This window comes from Chenopodium album, chromosome 1, assembly GCF_948465745.1.
Source record: "Chenopodium album chromosome 1, dcCheAlbu1.1, whole genome shotgun sequence".
NCBI lineage: Eukaryota > Viridiplantae > Streptophyta > Magnoliopsida > Caryophyllales > Amaranthaceae > Chenopodium > Chenopodium album.
In genome coordinates, this window is record NC_137834.1 from 76,671,774 (window position 1) to 76,694,439 (window position 22,666).

Here is a 22,666-nt window from a genome sequence, read left to right on the forward strand (position 1 = left end):
ATACCGGACCCCTTTTCGATTCGCATATCGAAAATCCCTTTTCATTCTTTTTACTTTGTTAAAGTCAGGCTAAAGTTTCAATGACATATCAAGGGACTTTAGACCAACGATGACATGATTGGGAGGAAATCATCCCCTTTTATTCTTTTAAAATAGATCTCTTCTCATGACTTGACATCACCCAGAACACCTTTACTTGTAAAAGCGTTCTACAATTGCAAAGGATCAATCTAGATTCTTTAGCGCATTATGACTAGGGGAAACTTTTTCTAGCCTTAATAGTTATTTATCTCAAACACTTAGCGAACCAAGGTCTGTTTTGACATCCTTAAACCATACTGAAATATTCTCTAACCTTGGAGAACTTCGCATAATGAGTCTCAGATTTTTCCTTGACTACTTTGATCATCGTCTATTCTAGACTCGATCAAAGTGGGGGCTAACTGTAGACATCTACTTTTAGCCTCCTGTCCCGACAGAAAGTGCAATAACGATAAATAAAACCATCTTTGTGTTGGATCAAAGTAAAGAATGCTTATGGATAACTGGTTAAGCCACAAAACACAAAAGACTAGCCCAGATAAAAGAACAAAGGCCAACACAAGGTCCAAATTAACTAAACCCGATCATAATTAGGCTTAAGCCCATGCTTAAAACCCAATAATGACGAATTTAGGAGCGTCTAGGTTAAATAAAAGTTGTCGCGGAAAATATCGCGCGCATCTCACAAAGTCGCGCTCACAGTCGCGCGCAACTTTCACAGATGCGCTCGCGTAAGATTCAGAATATTAAAATATTGGAAAATCGAATCTTACCATAGAGCTACGCGCAAGACAAATAGTTGCGCGCGTATACCGCGCGCGACCTATTCACTTGTGCGCGACAGCCGCGCGCAACCAACTCACTTGCGCGCGACACCTGCTGCGGCAGAATGCTCTAAACCCTAAACCTAATCATTCCCTATAAATAAGACCCTAGTCCGAGGCTTCAAGACATAGAAAATTAACCTAAACGCTGGCAGAATACTTGTGAACTTGTGCATCCAAACCCTCTTGTCCTAAACACTCACCCTTTTCAATATTTTGTTACTACGGTGGAGGTTCCCCAACAAGAAGGAGTCCATAAGTGTTCTAAATGGAGATCTAGCAAAGAGAAGTGGTAAATTCCTGAGCACTTAGTTAAATCACCATTATTTTTATTGTTTAAAAGAACTTTAATTAATTAATTAGTGTTGTTTGATCGCCTTAAAATAATAAATTAATTGATTTCACATAGTATTCTTTTGTTAATCAAGATTAGAATTGAATAAAATAATTGTTGGTTGATCACCTAAGTCAAGGCGAATATTGTTTATTTTATTGTTCTTTTCAAGAATTTGATTAAATAAGAATAACGACCTTACAATGTAATTCCTATGTGAATTAATGTGTGTAAATAAAATCAATTAACATAGTTTTTAGGTATCACGTTGCATATATTGTTTGGCAATGAAATTGTGCAAAGGAAGAGCTAGTAGAGGCCGCACTAGGGCTAGGATCGCGATTCCCCTCTAAAGGGAACGTTATCTTAGTACCCTCGCTCCCGAACTCATTTCTGGTTTTCTAGACCAATTTGGGCATGGGTAAACTTATGATTCATGCTAAATATCCCTTGAACTCTACTTAGGAGAAAGGCATGAACGAGGTTTATGGGTTTTTCCTAAAACTCATTGGCGACTCCTACTTGTTTCTTACAAAAAGCGTATATGATAGAATCATCTCTAATTCAAAGGTCTCCCAAACAGTCAGGATTTCAAATCCTAATACACCCTAACAAGTGTAAAGTCCTAGGCTTTAAGGGGCCATGGGAATCTAAGGATAAGGATCTCCTACGATGGGAACACCCTCCTTACAACAGCATAGTTGGATCTGATGAGGAGGGACCAGATTACCCTGTATTTAATCCTCAAGTTGATTTCAAAGGGAAGATTGTCTTAAGCAAGGGTTTGAAATTTCCATCAAACATCATCTTAAGGAAGGCTGTGAGGCACCATGCTATAGACAATGGGTGCAACTACTACTTTCTGCATAACAACATAAGTAGGGTGACTGTGTTTTGTGCAAACAGGTGTGGCTGTCCTTGGAAAAAAGGTAGGATCTTGCAGTGCACATGCAAGGAAAAGAGGAAGTGTAAGTTCAAAATCCATGCTAGGAAGCTGAAAGATGAGGAGACATGGCAGATAAAGAGGATAAGGGGTGAACATATATGTGGCCATCAATACTACAACCCTAGAGTGACATCTCAGTACTTGGTTGAGAGATACTTAGAGGATTGGAAAGATGACCCTAGTTGGAAGTTGAAACACTTCATAAAAAGGGTGAGAAGAGAAGTGAAAGTTGACATTGGGTACTATAAAGCTTATTATGCAAGAGCAGAGCTCTAAAAATGATTTTTGGTGATGCTATTGAAGAGTACAAGAAGGTGTGGGATTATGCTGCAACAATCATCAAGTATAACCCCGGTAGTACTGCTGTAGTGAAGATTGATGGCATAGAAAAGCCACCCCCCTTGTTCCAGATCAGAGGTTGTATGTCTGTTTACAGGCATGTAAGGAGGGTTTTATTGCTGGTTGTAGGCCCATTATAGGGGTTGATGGGACACACCTCAAGGGGCCTTATCCAGGTATTTTACTTACTGCGGTGGGGAAAGATGGGAATAACAACATATTCCCTGTGGCATGGGCAGTGGTGGAGACTGAGAATACAGAGACATGGTCCTGGTTCTTAGAGTTGTTGAGAAATAACATCATTTCTGTTGCTGACTCAGTTACTTGGGTGCATGAGGATGATGAGCTTACCTATATGTCTGATAGGCAGAAGGTAGTACCCTTATTCCCTTTCCTTCAATAACTCTGTGCTTTCACTTACTTGTACTGAAATTAGTTGTCCCATTGTTGCAGGGATTACTTGAAGCATTCAATACAGTTATGCCAGATGCAGAGACAAGATATTGATGTAGGCATATATGGACAAACTTCAAAGCCAAATTCCCTGGGGTTATATTTAAGGAGTACTTCTAAATGGCTGCTAGATCAAGCACAAAGGTAATGGGCTTAGTCTTGCATTCTGTTTGTAAGTTGCATTCATAGAGTTGCATCTGTTTATGTCTTGCATTCTTACACTTTAAACCATGTAACAGCATCATTTCAATGCTCACATGGACAAAATAAAAGAGTTGAATCAAGAGGCTTATGAATACTTGGCTGCAATTCCAACATGTCACTGGTCTAGGCATAGCTTCAGTTCAGCATCTAAGTCTGGTATGCTGCTCAATAACTTTTGTGAGTCTTTCAATAATGTGTTAAGGGAGGCAAGATCCAAACCAATTCTGTAGTTAATGGAGTGGATAAGGAGATATGTTATGCAGAGGTTCTGTTATAAAAAAAGATGGCATAAGTGGGTATGATGGAAAGATAATGCCTTCTGTCGTGAAGATGGTTAATAGGGGGTATGATGAGGTGTTAAATATGAGAGTTATGCAGGCTGACTTGTATGAGTTTGAGGTGGACCATGAGGGAGACACCTTTGTTGTTAACTTGGAAAAGCAAGAATGTGGGTGCTATAGGTGGAAGTTGATGGGCATTCCATGCTGGCATGCTTTAGCATGTATTAGGATGTTGAGGCTGAACCATGAAGAGTATATTCATCAAGCCTATCATGTGGAGACATATAAAAAATCTTATGCACCAGCATTCAGGGCTATGCCAGGAAAAACTCAATGGGGGGTCACACCATACCCTGCTCCCTTGCCTCCACCTTACAGGAAAATGGCTGGCAGACCAAGCAATAAAAAAAGGGTGAAGGAGCCAGGTGAAGATGCTGAAAAAAAATGTTAAAAGGGCCAAAAAAAAACCAAACAGGTGCAATGGGTGTGGTGGCCTGGGACATTATGTGAACAAGTGTTCTAAGCCTGTTGATGGAGAAGGAGGGACCACTTATGCTTAAGCTCGTGCAGCAGCAAAGAAGGCAACAGCAGAAGCAAAGAAGGCCCAAGCTGAACAAGGTGCACCAGCTCCTAGAAGAAGTGGCAGGAAGTCAGCACCAGCATCGCATGATGAAATTATGTTAACTCAGCCAACTCAAGCTTCACAACCTCAGCATGATGAAGCCTAACTGTAGTTCTGCACTAAGTTTTATGTATTTTCTTTATTAAACATAACATTAGCTTATTTTAGATACTTTTGGTGTATTGAAAGGGTGTGGCCACCCAAAATATTTGTGTTAATGTTGTACACACCTATGTATGGTGTTTGACAGATTTCCATACATCAATTCAAGCTAATGTTCTTTTGCAAAATTTGTATGTTATTTATGTGTCAAGTAATGATGTGTCAAAAAAATTGTGCAACAATATAAGGGTCATCATTTCATTCATAAAATTTGACAGTTTATGTGTCAAAAAAATTGTGCAACAATATAAGGCTCATCATTTCATTCATTCACTAATAAAGCTTCACAATACAATATTCTAACCAAAATGCCATTACACCAAATACAACTTCAATAGCTAACCAAAAAGCTTAACAACATAAAAACTAACAACAACTGACACAATAACACAGGTTACAACTAGCTTGATCTTGAAATTTTGTTCTTGCATTACCCCCCTTTCACCCCTGTTCATGTTGTTCTTCATCATATGAAGTTCAGAAGCAAGGCGCCCCTTCTCATGTTCAGTACATGCCAATCTTGTTTTGAGAATACTCAGATCAGTGGAAAGCCTATGCTTTTCTGCTATTAGCACATTAGTTACATCCCTCTACCAATCTAGTATTTCCTCGTCCACCCATTCAAATGTATTACAACCTCTTTGCCCTGTTTCGTGGTTGAAGAACTTGCAAGCAACAAATTTTCTCTGTGGATTTTCATGGGTCCATGAAGTCCTTCTAGCAACTGGAAACCCACATCCACATCTCTTATCTTCAAATCGAGCCATAGTGAGTACCAATTTCCTGGAAATTAAGCAAGAAAAAAAAAACCAATCAAAACCCTAGAAATTTTAACTTTGGCTAAATTGAACAAGAGATAAGGAATTACTCACCTAATTCATACCAAAATTCAAATCACGACCTTATGATTGTTGAATGACAGAGTACAATTCGAAAATGGGGACAAATTTCAAATCTGGAATCAATTACATATTAAGAGGGATTTTTATGTAAGAAAATTGGAGGGAAAAGGGGTGTAATTAGAAGAAAAGAGGAGCACGTGCTAGTCACGTGGGGGTCAACGCCGGAATCCGGTGGTCAATGCCCTGAAAGTGAGGGTTGGTCTCCCTTTACAAAAATAATTTATAAAGTGGTTTGACTTTGCCAAAAAAAAAATTATAAGGTTGTCCCAAACAAAAAGTGTTTTATAAAAGGTTGACTCTGACAAATTTTCCATTGATTAATTAGTGTTGTTTGATCACTTTAAAAAAACTTTTAATTAATTAATTCACATAGTACTCTTTCGTTAATCAAGACTAGAATTTGAATAATTAATTGTTGTTTTATCACTTAAGACAAGCGAATATTGTTTATTTATTGTTCTTTCACGAATGTTGATTAAATAAGAATAACGACTTTTGCAATGTAATTCCTAAATGATTAATGCGTGTAAATAAAATCAACTAACTTAGGGTTCGTTTGTCATTGCTGTGGTTTTTTATTTTTTGGTTTTTTGTTTTCTAAAAGTATATGATATGAGTCCCATAATGAATCAAAAGTTATATAAACTTATTAAAATTATGATAATTTTGAAAACTGACAACAGAAAAGTGTAAACACCTTTTTCTTGTTTTCTGTTTTTGGTTTTTAAAAAAAAAAAACAGGAAATTGAAAACCAAAACTGATGCCAAACAAGACCTTAGTTTTAGGTATCGTATTGCATATATTGTTTGGTGATGAAATTATGAAAAATGAAGAGCTAGTAGAGGCCACACTAGGGCTAGAATAGCGATTCCTCCCTAAAAGGAACGTTATTTAATTACCCTCGCTCACGAACTCATTTCTGGTTTATGTAGACCAATTTGGGCATGGGTAAACTTAGGATTCGTGCTAATTATCCCATGAACTCCACATGGGAGAAAGGGATGAACGAGGTTTATGAGTTTTCCTAAAACTCATTGGCGACTCCCTACTTGTTTCTTATAAAAAAGCGTGATGACAAGATCAATTCTAATTCAAGGTCCCCCAAACAACCAGGAACTCAAATCCTAATATACCCTAACAAGTGTAAAGTCCTAGGCTTCTAAAGGGCCAATGGGCATCTAAGGAGAAGATCCCCTACGATGGGAACACCCTCCTTACTGATGGCAGCGAGCTGCTCCAGGCCAGCCCAGCATACACTGCCCGCAAGCAGCGCTCGCAGCAGGTGCCAGCAGGAGCTGGGAACGAGCAGGTTGGGCAGCGGGGTAGCTGCTCCCCGAGTGTTGGCAGCCAGGTGCGCCAGCAGCTGAGTGAAGGAGGGGAGTCAGTTCAGTCCGCAACCGGTTTGTGGGGTAGTGATGAAGACCGCAACATGGATGCGGCATCCTCTAAGGTTCAACATGAAGCGACTTCAATTTGATCACTGAAATTCAAGAAAATGTTGAAATATTGGGCCGAGGAAAGCGGATAAAGTTTCCTTCAACAAATCTTCGTGATTGTGTTACGCATACTATTCAGAAAAATCAAGTCCTATCATTGTCATCCGCGGAATCACCTTCCTCAGGTACTCCTTATCCTATAACCTATTTTGTTAATTATGATCGGTTTTCCGAGAAACATAGAAATTATATTGTTACAGTGACAGAGGCAAAGATTTCGAGATCCTTTAAGGAAGCAATGAGACATGAAGGGTGGAGAAATGCAGTGGCATCTGAGATTAAGGCCTTAGAAGACCAAGGTACGTGGACCTTGGAGACACTTCCGAAAGGGAAGAGAGCACTTGGAAGCAAGTGGGTTTACACTGAGAAGAGGGATGAGGAAGGAAAACTGATAAGATTAAAAGCTAGATTGATTCTTGGAAATCATAAAGAGAAAGGCATAGACTACAATGAGACGTTCGCTCCGGTGGCAAAGATATCTACAGTTCGTACTTTTCTGGTTGTTGCAGCAGTGAAGGAATGGGAGGTGCATCAAATAGATGTACACAATGCCTTTCTACATGGAGAGTTGGAGGAGGAGATTTACATGAAAGTTCCCCCTGGGTTTCAGAAAAAACAATTCAAATAAGATGTGCAAAATGAAGAAATCGTTGTACAATTTAAAACAGGCGCCTAGGTGTTGGTTTAAGAAATTGTCCACGGCTCTTAAGAAATATGGTTTCAAGCAGTCATATAATGATTATTCGCTGTTCACTTTGTCAAACGGTAAATTGCAATTGAGTGTGTTAGTTTATGTGGATGACATGATTATTGCATGTAACAGTAAATTTGTATTGGAAAGTTTTAAAGCATATATGCGTGAATGTTTTAAAATGAAAGATCTAGGAGCTGTGAAATATTTTTTGGGATTAGAAGTGGCCCGTAGCAAACATGGATTTTATGTTTGTCAGAGGAAGTATGCCTTGGGTATTATTTCAGAGACAGGATTGTTAGATGCTAAACCTGCAGACTTTTCGATGGAGCAGAATCACAAGTTAGCAGTTTCAGGGGAAAGAGTTCGCAGATGTTGAGAAATATAAGCGTCTGGTAGGACGTCTAATATATCTGGTTGTGACTAGACCAAACTTGGCATACTCAGTGCATATTCTATCTCAGTTTATGCGGTCTCCAAAGGAAGAGCATTGGGAAGCAGCTTTGAGAGTGGTTCGTTATCTAAAGAAGTGCTCGGGCCAAGGTATTCTTCTTAGATCTTATAGTTGCAGTTAGAAGGTTGGTGTAACTCAGATTGGGCAGGATGTCCATTAACTCGACGTTCTTTGACTGGTTGGTTTGTGTACTTGGTTTATCTCATGTGTCATGGAAGACCCAGAAACAACCAACGCTGGCTACGAGTTCGTCAGAAGCAAAATATCGATCAATAACAGGCTTGACATGTGAATTGAAGTGGTTGAAGAGAATGCTTTATGATTTAGGGGTTGAACACAATCCAGGGATGAAAGTTTTTTGTGATAGTCAGTCAGCCCTACATGCATATTGCAAATAATCCAGTTTTTCATGAACGGACTAAGCATATTGAAGTTGATTGTCATTTTATTAGAGATGCAATTAAAGAAGGTCTCATATGTCCGTCATATGTGTCTACGAAGTTGCAGTAAGCAAATATCTTCACAAAGGCGTTGGGAAAGGCGCAGTTTGAGTTTATTCTTAACAAGATGGGCATTCGAGATCTCCATGCTCCATCTTAAGGGGGGATGTTGAGATAATATTATGTTTATGGAAAGATAATATTTAGGAGATATTGTTAGGAGTCCTTAGTTTTCTTTATGTTAATATTTGATTTGATATGTTTCCTAAGCCTAAGATAATTAGGAATACTCTGTAAACTATATATGTACACATTAAGGCATAATGAGAACTTTTGATCTTGAGTTAATTTGACAGTTTAATGTTATGTACAACTGAATATCTTCTATATCTCACAAATAATATCCCAAAGTTGCACATAACATTTAACGGAGGTAGTAATTTGTTTGTAACTGGCTACCTTTGTAGCCTACACTTGGAAGGTGCTACGGTTATAAAAACACTAGCCCTGGATGTTTACTTAACTTATGGCTGGAATAAGATCTTCAGTTGCTTTGCTAACGTAGAGAATCTCGTTCTAACGGACTCATTTTGGCGGGTAATTAAGTAAGCTGAATTTGAAGCTTCAAGATTTAGCAGGCTAGCAGCTAAGCATCTCTTCACTTTTTTCTTCACTCATTACTGCTGGATTTGCAGACATTAATTGAACACGAGTCTACTGAAATAATTCTGAAAGAGTTGGGACAATTTCTTACTTTGAATTTGGTAGATACGGAACTATATAATCATTACAACATTTCTTTTATTCTGCACTTGTTTGCAAGCTCCCCACAGTTGGAGAGACTATCCATTAAAGTAAGTTTAAGGAATTTTCTACTCATATGATCTGTTCACTATGTTATCAATTTCATTGTTATGTTTGATTAATTTATTCTTCGACGACTACTCTGATTTGCCTCTGTATCATCTTTAGGCTAAAGAAAATGCTCGGGAGAAGATTGATCATGCATGGGAGGAGTATATAGGGATAATAGGGTAGAGAATATAATGCGGCATTCCTTATTTTCGAAAGGAAAAATGAGAAACAAATTGTACCGGTGTCTAATGTTCTGCTTTGTGGAAACCAAGGGATATAAAGAACAAATCTATCAATAGGGCCAGTGTGACGAAGTAGTTCTAATGTACACTCTTACATTTTAGTAGCAAGTTGCTGATAATATCATTGCTCTCATAACTAAGCTGCACTCTGATTCCTGCAACTATGTCATCAGCTTACCAGGAAATGGAAATTGCTAGTAAACCGAGCTTATACTACTTCTCGTTCTTACAAAAATCATATTTATCCAAATACCCACCCACAACTCATTCCAAACACTGATAAAGTACAAAGAACGATGAAATAATTCAGTAAAAGTAAAGCTTATAACCAAATAAAAAAGAAAGTACTTACATTGTTATATAGTACATTGAGCATTTTTTCCCAAAAAAAAAAAGAAAAAAAAAAGGAAAAAAAAATACATTGACCATGATCCCTGGTACCATCTAAGCAAGTATCTCTTATTCTATCCAACATTAATTGAGAAGAGACACTCACTACAACAAAGTAATTAGCACTTTCCTTTCATCTACTCTGTTGAAGGTTTGACAAGACAATAGTGGATACATAATTTCTAATAAACATGACATACAAAATTTACTGAATGCTTTCAGATACTTCTGTCGAAACTGTATATGTAAGTTACTCCATGTGTCATCTGAAGAGTGAAGAGTGAAGAGCATACAAGAAACGACTAAGATATTCAACAATCATCAGAGGCCAAGTTTGGTGAGCAACTCACACCATCTTGGAGTTTCTTCATCAAATATATAGGTGAGAGGTGAGACGAGGACTCCACTGCCACCAATCTGCATCAGACAATTGTTGAGTATTAAACAATAGTAGTGAGGATATCAATTGAAGAAAGATAACAATGGCAGCCTCAGGTAATTTGGCATTGAAGTTCAAAATGAACTAAAATTTACAACTATAAGCGATTGTTTGATTTGATTCAAATTCAATAAAATCCAAAAGCAATCAAAGGATTTTGTGGTATAATTGCACCCTGATGCTATTCCAACTCATTGAGCAATTTAATCCTATAAAAAAAGGGAGAAGTGTGGGTTATATGAAATTGTAATACAGGCAAGGTGTTCAAACACATGTTATCAGTGAATTTCTAATCAATTATTAAAGAAAACAGTTTATCTTGGACAGCATGTGAGATGCATATATCCCTAATTTAGGATTTAAAAAAAAAAAAAAAGGTATAGAGGACCAGAGTCTAGTACCACAGCTCACAGATTTTTAATAACTAAATAGACTGGAGCTAGATTACTAAGAATAGCATCTTTCAAAAAAAAAAAAAAATTACTACGAATAGCATAATTAAAGAAGTGCATAAAACAATAATATACTACCTCAATTTTTATAAGTTGACACGTTTTGATTTTAACACTATTCATGCACCTCCTTTTGACCATATTTTGTGATTTAAAAAGAAAAATATAGGCAAGTGAGATCTTGTTAGATTCGTCACAATGTATATATTCAAAATATCAACTTTTTATAATTTTTGCTTATCTATCATAATTAAAGATAGGTTAATTTTTAAATTACCACCCAAAAATGTAACCAATTTTGAACTAACCACCCATTTAATTTTTTATTTTAAATTACCACCCTTTAAATTAAATAAATGCTCAGATTACCACCCATTTCAAAAATCCGGTGGATTTTCCGTCTATAGGCCCCGCCTAACAATTATTTTGACCCTTTTAACTGATTTTTTCCCTGATTTTTCTCTTTAAAAACGCTCTCTAAACTTTAATTCATATTTCATTCACCAAATTCTACCAAATTTCAAAGAAAAAAAATGTGAATTGAAGGGAGAACATTTTTAAAGAGAAAAATCGAGGGGAAAATCAGTCAAAAGGGTCAAAATAAGCGTTAGGTGGGGCCCACAGACGGAAAATCCATCGGATTTTTGAAATGGGTGGTAATCTGAGCATTTATTTAATTTAAGGGGTGGTAATTTAAAATAAAAAATTAAACGGGTGGTTAGTTCGAAAATGGATACATTTTTGGGTGGTAATTTAAAAATTTTCCTTAAAGATATTAATGATTTTGTGCATTGGCAAACATGACTAAAGAAACGTGTCAACTAAAAAGAAACGGAGGAAGTATTAAGTAACTCGGCCACTCTAAATAAGCCTCAAAATATAATATGGAGTAATAAACTTCCATCAACATTCCTAATCCAAATGTCCAAAAGAAAGAAGAAACATAAGGGCAAAGTTATCCAAAATGTCAGTCAAATATCAACAAGCATAATGTTGACACAAAAATTTCAAATCCAACCATGAATCGAGCCAAGGCAGAGTTTGATAAGATTGTGTCTCAAATAGCTATTCCGGCTAACAATTTTCATAGTTGATTTAGAATCGAAAGTGGTCCCCCAATGATCTGTGTTGCAAAGGTGATTAAGATGATGTGCGAATTAAAGGATCAGAGAAATCTGCTAAAGATCTTGAAGTTATTCTTTTAAAGCCTTATTGTAATATTCTAGGCCTTCTAATTATTTCCTACTTATTAATTGTTTGAATTTAGAAAATTTTGAAAGGAAAGGTGTATCTAGTTGAATCTAGAAAAGTTGTTCAGTTCACTAATTTTAGTTGATCGACAGTACAGTTTGGTGTTTGCAGCCCCACAAATACAGATTTAACGCTCATCAAAAAGATATCTCGGTTGGGTTTGAATGTTTCCAATAAGCCTTAAATGAGTTAAATTTAAAAGAGTTACTCAATTGGGACCAGTATTCAAGTCCTTGTAAGTGTGTAGAAATGATCACAATTCTATCGTTGGTGTTCTCCATTACAATAATAGATTCGTTCTCTTCCTCCTACATATCATTGTGTCTTATTCTCATTCATAGTCATTTTTATTAATCTCGCATATCACCAAGTAGAAGATATCAATATGGTTCTTGCCAGAATCATTTACACATATCACAACTATACATCCATTTGGGAAGAATCAGAGTTTGGCAAGCAATATGAATCATAGCATCAATATCAAAGGGTGAAAGAAAAATACTTACAGCTCTAAGTTGCTTAACAGATGTATAGAGGTCCTTTTTTGGTACACAGATACATATAGCATAATAATCTGCTGACACCTTCCCATCCTTTTTGCAAAAAACAGGACTAATAGTGGGCCCCTACATGAAAGTATAAACAGTACTGAGAATGATGGTATTACGAGTTATTTCACTGGTGCTAATATTTGATTGCCACATCTTTCAGGAAATAAATGATAAATGATTGGACTTCACAAAAAACCACTCTATAGAATGGGTGATGGAGAATCAATAAAGATGGTCAAATTATTGTACGAAAATAATATTCTTAATTATATAAAATGGGTGATGGAGAACTATGTAATCAGTCTGATGACAATTTACAGAGAGAGACATATTCTCAGTTTATAGAAACTGGCCCATAGTCAAGATTCAAGAATAAATACGTCACCTGCAGTCCAGATAAAGATGATTGGCTAAGTATTCTCTCAGCTACTTCCTGTGCACTACTGCCCCTCATGTTTGCAACAACCTGTTAAAAAGTATTAGCAATAAAAAGAAAAGAAAAAATAATTGTGAGACGGGAATAGAGGGATAGCATGCACACCGTAAATTGACCTTCTGCCCTTAGGTGTGCCTCAAACCTCTCTAATATCTCATGAGTTGTGTCAAGAACACCTTTACGATTAACCAAGGATTTCCTGCTTGCAACAAGCACAGCCTGAATTTTGTGTGTCAATGTAAGATCTTTGGAAGTAAGGAAATATATATAAAACAGTGAATATCTTCACAAATACAAGACAGTACCTGGCTCTGCAACACAACCCCACCTTCAATTTCTTTCAAATTATTCTCTTTTAAGGTTGTCCCACTACTTACAAGGTCCAATATTGCATCAGCTATCCCCATCTGATAGTCAAGGAAGGATGTTATGCCTTGAGCAAATCACAAAAGTCAAGCAGCTTTAGGGAAATTAAAATATACATAGAGTAGTCTACAGCTCATACCTAGTATGCATTGTGTATTGCCTTTAGTAAATTCTTTTGGTACAATTTGTAAATTGCCACTTTACATGTTACATGTCAATATGACATGATTCTAATGTCTATAAAGAGGCTGGCTAAACAGCTTTACCCCTGAAACAGATTGCTAGTTTCAAATTGAGTCTCGATCCAAAATGCAATAGCTGATATAGCTTTCATGTGTCTTTAAGATACATTTACAGTTCAAAAAGCTACTCGATTAGTTCTGTCATAATAGGCTAATAGAGCCTTAGTCCTACAGTTACAGGGAGACTGTTAAATGAGTTTGACATCAAGCATTTCTTTTGAAGAGATGACAGATATCATGACAAGTAAATAACTGCCAAAGGCATGTGAGCATATTTTATTATGATGTACAAAATGTTAATACTAGTATACTACTATGACCTAGAAAATGATGGGGATCCTGAAGATAGCTGGAATGCTCAAAATTTGTATAGAAAGGATAATAATATTAAAATAAAAGTGCTGGACACCCAGAAGCCATATGGCACTGCATTCTATAAATGCTGGATTATTACTTCAACAGAAGACCCAAAATCATGTATACATGTCAAAGCTACCATATGTTAACAGTATTAGATCTTTTTCTGCTCCATAGAACACAAAGATGTAGAGCACATCACAACAGCAGTCATAATATTTGTACACATTACATAGTCCATCTATAGAAAATAAGGGTTTGAACTTGTCCATATTAAATTATTAACATGTAAAGATCTATTGTTTCCACTTCCCAGATCCATTACTTCGGCCCATTTGGTTGTTGGCAATAAACGGTCACCATAGTAATGATTTTATAAGTAAATTTTGTAAAGAAGATTCCATGCCAATGCCCATTGGTAATTCTAGCCCCTCTTCAAATACCACATTTTCTGCACAAATTTCCATTCCCATCCATTATCAATTTAGAGGTGGTTTTATGTGGTAATGAAAATTTGTGCACAAAAACACATATTTGTAGGAAGAGTTTCATTGACATGGTAATGACAATAGGATTTAGCTAGCAAAACTACATACAAATACATTACCATTCTCCCAATTTATACCTGCTTACCAAACGTGCCATTAGAGTAAAATATAAAATTACAAAGAAAGCAATTCACATATCAAATAACAATCTTACAGCAGGTGCTGCCTCAAGTGCTCCATCTGCAGTTGAAAAAGTAACATGCTCCAACCCATTTTCCCTGAAAAACTTTGGACCAAGCTGTATATTGAACATAACAATGAAATTTTCAGTGACATAAATATCAAATTCACTCTAACTAAAACCAGATAGTTGGAACACAAATTATATGATAGTCCCAAGACACATCCTGAAGCCATCCCCCCCCCCCCCCCCCCCCTCCCTTTTCTCTGTCTCTCTTTTTTAATCCTTTGTCAACATTACAGGTATATCTACTTATTCCAACAGGATCACAAAGAACCAATGAAATTTATAACCAACAAAAACAATTTTCTTACATAAGTAAAACCAGTGGCGACTCGCAGAGGTCTGTCAGCTGTCCATTGAGGCATTTCTGCAAGCTCCTTCAAGGAATTTATGTTTTCAAATATGCCGTATTTAGGAATCTGGAAAACAAAGACGGTATCAAATTAAAATTATCTAATTCCTCATGTAATCATAATTAGAAAATTAAACCAATGAAACCTACTGCAATTGATAAGTGGCACTGCCCATAATCCAGAGCATTGTGAACAATAACAAGATCTTCACTGTCCTGCAGCATTGTTTTGAACAAAAGAATTATACTAAGTCATTCAAGAAACTATGGCGATAAAAGGTACAACAACAGAGAAGCACATAAGATGTACACACACACACACACACACACACACATATATATAAAGACCTAGTCTTGAACAGCAAACTAATACAAATAAGTCCTTCAAGAATGTACAACAACAAATGGTTTGTTGTTTTTGCAGTCCACTCCATGAATCTGAAATTAAATGCTGAACATCAGAAAGAAGTAGAGCTAGCCATTCTGTGACCAATAATTCACGGTCCACCTCCGGATTGGAAGATGCTTATGTATGTGGCTTGGTGCATTAGCTGTTTAAAATTTAAATTTCTTTTGTTGGGGATTGCTCTTCATTCGCATCAGAAAACCTAAGTGCTCAATGATGCAAATTACAAATGCAACAGTGACTGTAGTTTACTTCATACTATTCAGTAATTTTACTAATAACATCTAGCATCTACACATGGACATTGTGGTTATTCTAAAGCAACCACCTTAGCACTTTCATGAGTTTACCTTTTGAAGTTCATAAATTGACATTAAGACTATCCACATTTGAATCCCATAAAAGACTTCTGGCAAACCATCCAGATAAATAATGGAATTTTTGTTATGCTTGATTATATTTCATATTTAAATCATACTTCGTACAATTTTGATGCACATATTTCCAGTAGATCTTCTGCACGACATGTGACAATTGGCATGGGATTTAGGGAGCTTAGCCACAAGTCATACAACAGAGCTTATCACCAGAATAATATTAGTATGAACTTGGTATGTTTTATAACTTACTCCACAAAATCCAAATGTAACAATCCATAAACAACTCTAGACTGACAAAAAATTTACACGCATGCCCAAAACGCAACGTAAAATCGAATCTGGTAGAAACATCAAATCTGATTCCGCAACCCCATAAACTTACCACACAATGATCAAAGCTGCATTTTTGCGTTAATAATCAAGACTATAAAAAACAGGAGATTGGAACTTCATTATCTGTCTTCACTCTACAGAAAATAAACATGTTCCAATGATTTAACTCTCATTATTTAGTGGTTCTTATAATTGAACATTCCATTTCAAAGTAGTGAAAATCACCTGTCCATACTCACTAAGAGTATCAAATCCTACTATTCCAAGATCCAGATCTCCAGATAGCAACTTCCTCACAATGTCTTTAGGCCGCTGAAACCACACTTCCAAATCTGAAATCTAAAATGGCAGATATATCATGAATATCATAGTAAACTTGGTTCCATTATATTTCAGACGAATAACAAAAAAATAAAGAAAGAGAAGATAAAATTATGAAAAGAAATTATCCATAACAAAAGAAAACAAAAGTTAGTGACTTTCAGATTCCCCCCTTTTTTCTACGAGCTTGTTGAGGGAGGGGTGTGACTGTGTGAGTAGAGGTGTCAAAATTGAACCGATCCGAAAAAATCATCAATTTCGAACTGTAACCCGAGAAAATTCAAGACCCAAATCCAATCTGTAACCGACTGAACTTAATTCGAATCCGAATTTAACCCGATCTGAACTTATTCCGGCACCGAGTTGACCCAACTTGAACTCAACTCGAACCCGATATGACCCGATTTGAACCCAAAACGAACTGATTTGACCTGACTTGAACTCAACCCAATCCGAAAATGACCCAACAAATAACCGATTTAACCCGAACTGTTTTAACCCGAATTGATATTAACCCGACCCGATTTTAAACCGATCCGATTTTAACCGGGCCATAATTTTAAACCTAACTTATTATTGACTCTTTTTTTTCAAGTTCTTATACTACTATATATTTACAAATTTACAAATTATTAAAAAGTTAGAAAGTTTAAAACTCTAACAAATATCTTATACAAATTGAATTAGTAAAAAAGCAAACTAATAGTACTCATAGCCTCATAAGATTAAACGATTGAAGAGTAGTACCTTAAAAAGAGGACATTCTTTTTTGTATGTCACCATATGTGACTATCATCAATCAATCTATCAGTCTATCACTAGTTCATTACTATTTGTCACACTTATGTACGTAGGTATGATAACTCATCGATAATTATTCAATTTGAATTTGGCTCCAAGATAAATATTACATTGAATGAGAAAACTAATTCTTTGCATTTCGTATTTAACCGCGCAATATGAGAAATGACACATGAATGACTTGACATGGACCCAATAATAAGGTAAAAATTCAATAATTACTCTAGTTTAAAAATGACCTTATTTGGATATTGAATTTGGTCAACATGACCAAAATCTAGACAAACACAGAAAGAATTTGAATCGGAATTGACCAAATACATAACCAACCTTATCTTAATCGAACCGAAATCAACCCGTCTGAAATACATCTGACTCGAAATTTGGTAAAGTTTTGACCAGTATAAAACTTATATTTCAAAATCCTAAAGTTTTACAAAGTTCTATTAAAGGGTGCATCATATTAAAACGATACACATAAATACTTGATTGGTAATCTTCGCAACTACTCAAAATTGGCATTTTCGAGCTAACCAAAACGACCATTATAATGACAATTGGCAACGCTCAAAGTCAAAAGAGGGAGCTATGCACAAAAAAACTACTCATATAAAGTCTTCTTAATAGCATACCTCTGTCCACATATGTAATGAATATTATTTCATAAAAACTCAATTTATTGATTAAACATTAAGCTTTGAGCATAGAGATATAATTTTCTTGATTATACTGTGAGTTTAAGTTTAATGACTGTAATTACATTCCTTACGCCAAAAACTTTTAGAATTTCATCCTTTGGTTGACCCATTATGAGTTAATGCCTTGAAAAGGGCTAAACTTGTAATTTTGATTTCAGTAAAAGTTTAGTTTCTGATTTTGTATTTCGAAACCAATCTAAAATAGTTTTGGCTTCTCGGGATAAAGTTAAGTACATACCTCTCTATACTCCATCTTGATAGGATACGCTTATACACGGACATACTTCCTCCGTTCACTTTTAATTGCAACACTTGACAATTTACACTATTCAAATCCTTACAATTGATCTACTTTATTGATTTATATGTTAGGCAAATATAGTCATGCGGAATTTTGTTAGATTCTTTTCAATTTATATTTTCACAATATCTAATTTTTGTACTTTTTACTCGTCACAATTAAAGATATGGAAGATTAAAATCAGGCATTGGTAAGCGTGAAAGTCAAAGTGTTGTAACTAAAAGGTAACGAAAGAAATAGTTGTTTATTCTAAATTTAGTGAAAATATCAAGCTTTAGTGACTCTTGTGAGACAAAATCTTAGGCTTGAATAAGGGCGCAAAAGGTACATCTTTGGAGTTGACCACCTCGATTCAAAAAGAGTTTGCCTTATGTTATGTAACTTTCAAGATGAAATCAAGACTCAAAAGTTAATTTGGAGAAGTGAAGGCTAATCCACAATTCCACATATGGTTGTGGCGTTCAATATTTTCATCTTAATCATATTGCATCAAAGGAGGATGTGAAAATTAGAATCATTATTATGATGTACCCATAATTAAGACCACCACAATGTTCAAAGAAAACAATTGCACCAGCATGAATTCTAGATGAACAAAGTTTTGAACTTAACATAGACAATTTTTATCATGGTCACAGCTATGGTGTATATTGCCTACACTATTTTAGCTTCATTGCCCTATAGGTGGTTTTAGTCCATTCTTACGAGGTCTCTGAATTTCTCCTCAAATACAGTCTTCAACATTTATCTTTCCTTTTCAAGGCCATAAGCATTAGATCATGCATTCTGAATTTAAGGCTTATGTTATAGCTTCATTACATATAGCAAAGTAGTTGTAAACCCCCACTGGCTTTATTCTATGCTCAATATGGATTCTCATTATGGACTTCACAACACTCTTTTCTCTAAATCTCCTTTGTGGATTTGTTTTAATGACCTGCTTGTGTCATTAATCATTCACTCAATGATTTATTTAGTACAGGTTCAGCTACTGCACATGGAGACAAAAACTAAGAAAAGGCTTCATCTACGGTCATCATCCATCAAAATTGCAGTTTCGAAATACTTAAAACGTTGTTGCTTTCTTATTGTTTTTCAAAAGGGCAAAATTGACCGATACCACCCTTAACACTTAAATGTTCTATTGACTACTGATTTGACTTTTAGGTAAGCTTCAGGGTAAAACACCGTGTCTTTATCTTACTCATAACTGGTGGTGAGCCCCACTTTCATTACTTTAAACTCAACATACCTTTCATCAAGGACTTCAATATATTAGCTTTCATTTAATGTTCAAATAGCGCACTTAAAATACACATGCACACAATATTGTCCTTTCATCTGCACATGACAAGCCTCATTGCAGTTCTAATTTCTAAATACAACAAATAGCGATGAAACAAATAATCTTGTGCAACACAAACACAAGATCTACAACTATGAATTACTCGGGAAATAAATTAAGTTTGTTCTACACTCTATCTACCCAGCCTACGGATTTATAAACTTGTAGGAAAAAAATTTCAGATTTCATATAAAGTATCTTAGAAAACCAACATATGCCTATTATAAGGAATTAACAGGTGTTATTTACTTAACCAGGAAAGTTATTTCTTCTTCCATACCGTAATTCAAGACTAAAAATCAGTCCCAAGAATTTGCTTTCTCAATCAATAAGGTTTCAGGTGTATGCATTAACATCCTTAAAACTCCAATAGATATTCAGATCTTCCAGTTATCTGCTAATTCTACCACACTTGTCATCCATTGAAAGCAATATATCAGCAGGGCCACTTAAAAATTAAGTAAAATGTTTAATTTTCCCTTGTATTCTTATATAGAACAAGGCATTTCTGATGTTGACAAGCAACAGTACATATAATTGTTAGTAAATCGGAAAGTTATGGATGCCCATAATGTTTGAATCACCTTAAGAAAAATCCAAGGAAATCAAACTTATCAACATTTACTTAACCAGTCATATGATCAAAAGAGCATAATGGCATAGCATATTGTCACCCTTATTGACCTGGAAGCAAGGATGATCATTTCAAAGCCAAAAACAAGTCCAACACCCAACGTGGTACCAACATTAGAAACCAAAAAGCCCAACAAAAAGATTTCCACCGTTCTTGAATATGAAGTGATTACAACAATTGGAGTTGTACACTTGTTAGTCGGCAATCCACAACATTGACCATTAATATCTCTATTAATCTATTTATAAAAATTTATAAAAAGTTGATACTGTGAAAGTATACATTGAGATGAATCCAACAATGTTTTACATAATTATGTTTGTCCTTATATCTTGAAGAAAATATGATCAAATTTAGTTTATGAACAGAGGTAGATTTAAACTCACATAGAAAAACAAAAACAAACCAAAAAAATTGGTATTCCAACACCTATTATCTCAAAAAACAAAACCAAAAGTTCAAACCCCAAACACAATGCAACTAGTATCTCAAACTCAAATCCATCAGTAGCTACAATCTAACATTCAATGTCATTTTTTCGAAAAATCGAAACAACAGTAGTTGATATATCTTGAATCGAAGCTCAAAATTTGTCCAGCATAACATGAATTAATATATTCTAATAAGCCACACTGTAATCAGTAATTAGTATATCTTGAACCGAAGCCCAGCATAACATAAACTAGTGTAATCAAATAAGTCAAAATAATTAGTATATCTTGAACAGAACCAAGTTGTCTAACATAACATGAACCAATGTAATCAAATAAAACACAGTAAATAGTATATCTTGAACCGAAGCTCAAACATTTGTGCAACATAACCTGAACTAACGTAATCAAATAAGTAATTACCTTGAACCAAGGCACGCCTTTAGTAATGGAAAACAGATTAAATGAAAAAGAAAAAAAAAAAAAAAAAAAAAAGGAAATTATAAGAAACATACAAACCTGAGGAATTTGAGCAACATATTGCCGTGGATTCACTTGCCTCACAGACAACTGACAATCCTGAATTTCAACAATCAACCAAATAAAAAACCAAAAACACAAAAAATCACAACAAATTTCACAAAAATCACAGAAAAATTAACACAAACCTTAAGAAGTTCAAGAGTATCAGAAGCCATACGACCTTTACTAGGAAGACCAAGCCGAATTTCGGCACGCGCAGTAGGCCGTAAATCAGCGTTTCCATTAACGACATTCAGCGGCGAAGGAGATGTTTGGCAGCAAGCGTTGACAGAGAATTTCACACAAAAGCGAGAAGAGGAAGAAGGAGGCAAGGAAATTGATGGCGGAGAATGAGGAAATGCGGAGAGAGACGGACATTGTTGAAGGAATGATTGTTGAAGCATCGTTGCATTTGTCGTTGTGGCCGCCATTGTTGAAGTGCTGGTGTTGCTGCTGAGACTGTTGCTAAAACAGGGAGATTGAAAAGGGTGGGTGAGAGATGTGAAGAAGAGAGGATGGAAATGTGAGATTTTGTTGTGTATGACTGTGTGTGGTGTGGCTTATTATGTTTACCAAGGGACAATTACTATGGAATATGCTTTTGTCTTTCTATAAATACTTTAATAATTAATTAATTAAATTTGGCAATGTGGTAAGTCTTCGGATTCCGATTAATAATTTAATTAAAAGTTAGTAATAAAAATATGGAAATTTTGCATTAAACCACCTTTTATAACCCTTTAATTGCAGGAAACTACCTTATAAAAAAAATTTCGCAAAAACACACCTTAATCGTAAAATATTTGCAATCACACACCTTTTCCCGGAAAATACCCATTGACCTTGTATTCCGGGGTTGACTCGACCACGTGCCTCGCACGTGACACCCTAAAACCACTAACCCTCCCTTTTCCGGCGGCCAACCAAATTCCCCACCCCACTGCCGGCGAAGGCGACCACCTCCCTACCCTAGCGCCGACGTTCTTGCTTCCTTCCCTTTCCCCCAACCCACGAATTCTCTCTCCTCCTCTTCCACCTAACCACCATCACTTCCTTCACTCTCACCACCCGAACCCAAGATCCACCACCACCACTACCCACTTTCCTAAAGCGCCGCCCACAAATTTTCTCTCCTCCTCTTCCTCCTAAAGCGTCGTCGTTCGATTTATTGCCCAGACCCAAACTCCGTTGTTAGTCAACCGCCATGGATGTTGCACTTCACGAAGGTACGAGAATTGGGTTTAAGGACGGGAATTGGGAAAGGGAGGGGATGAGGTCGTCGGCGACGAAGGAGGGAGGTGGTCGCTGGCCACTGGAAGTGGGTGGCTGGGGAAAAGGGAGGGTTAGCGATTTTAGGGCGTCTCATGGTCGAGTCAACCCCTGAAAACCAAGTCAATGGGTATTTTCCGGGAAAAGGTGTGTGATTGCAAAAAAAATTTACGATTAAGGTGTGTTTTTGCGAAAAAAATTTTATAAGGTGGTTTCTTGCAATTAAAGTGTTATAAAAGGTGGTTTAATGTAAAATTTCCTAAAAATATTCATAATTGTAAGGTTTTTTATAGGGAAAAGAGGGAATGAAATAAGATTGATAACAAAATTTAAAGTTTAAAAGTGATAATTATCACCCCTAACAATGTG

At 36.0% G+C, this 22,666-nt stretch overlaps 1 protein-coding gene across 1 annotated transcript; it reads right to left on the minus strand.

The window, feature by feature from the left end:
• Positions 1-9,604: 9,604 nt before the first annotated feature.
• LOC145557925 (ATP phosphoribosyltransferase 1, chloroplastic-like) lies at positions 9,605-21,586 on the minus strand. The gene is made up of 11 exons (XM_081619104.1): positions 21,175-21,586; positions 21,026-21,085; positions 16,201-16,314; positions 15,007-15,072; positions 14,816-14,923; positions 14,475-14,558; positions 13,113-13,214; positions 12,913-13,026; positions 12,757-12,837; positions 12,327-12,446; positions 9,605-10,095 (listed from the first exon to the last, which is right to left on the minus strand). The coding sequence occupies exons 1-11, from the start codon at positions 21,457-21,459 to the stop codon at positions 10,000-10,002; spliced, it is 1,230 nt and encodes a 409-aa protein (XP_081475230.1). The 5' UTR covers positions 21,460-21,586; the 3' UTR covers positions 9,605-9,999.
• Positions 21,587-22,666: the final 1,080 nt, after the last annotated feature.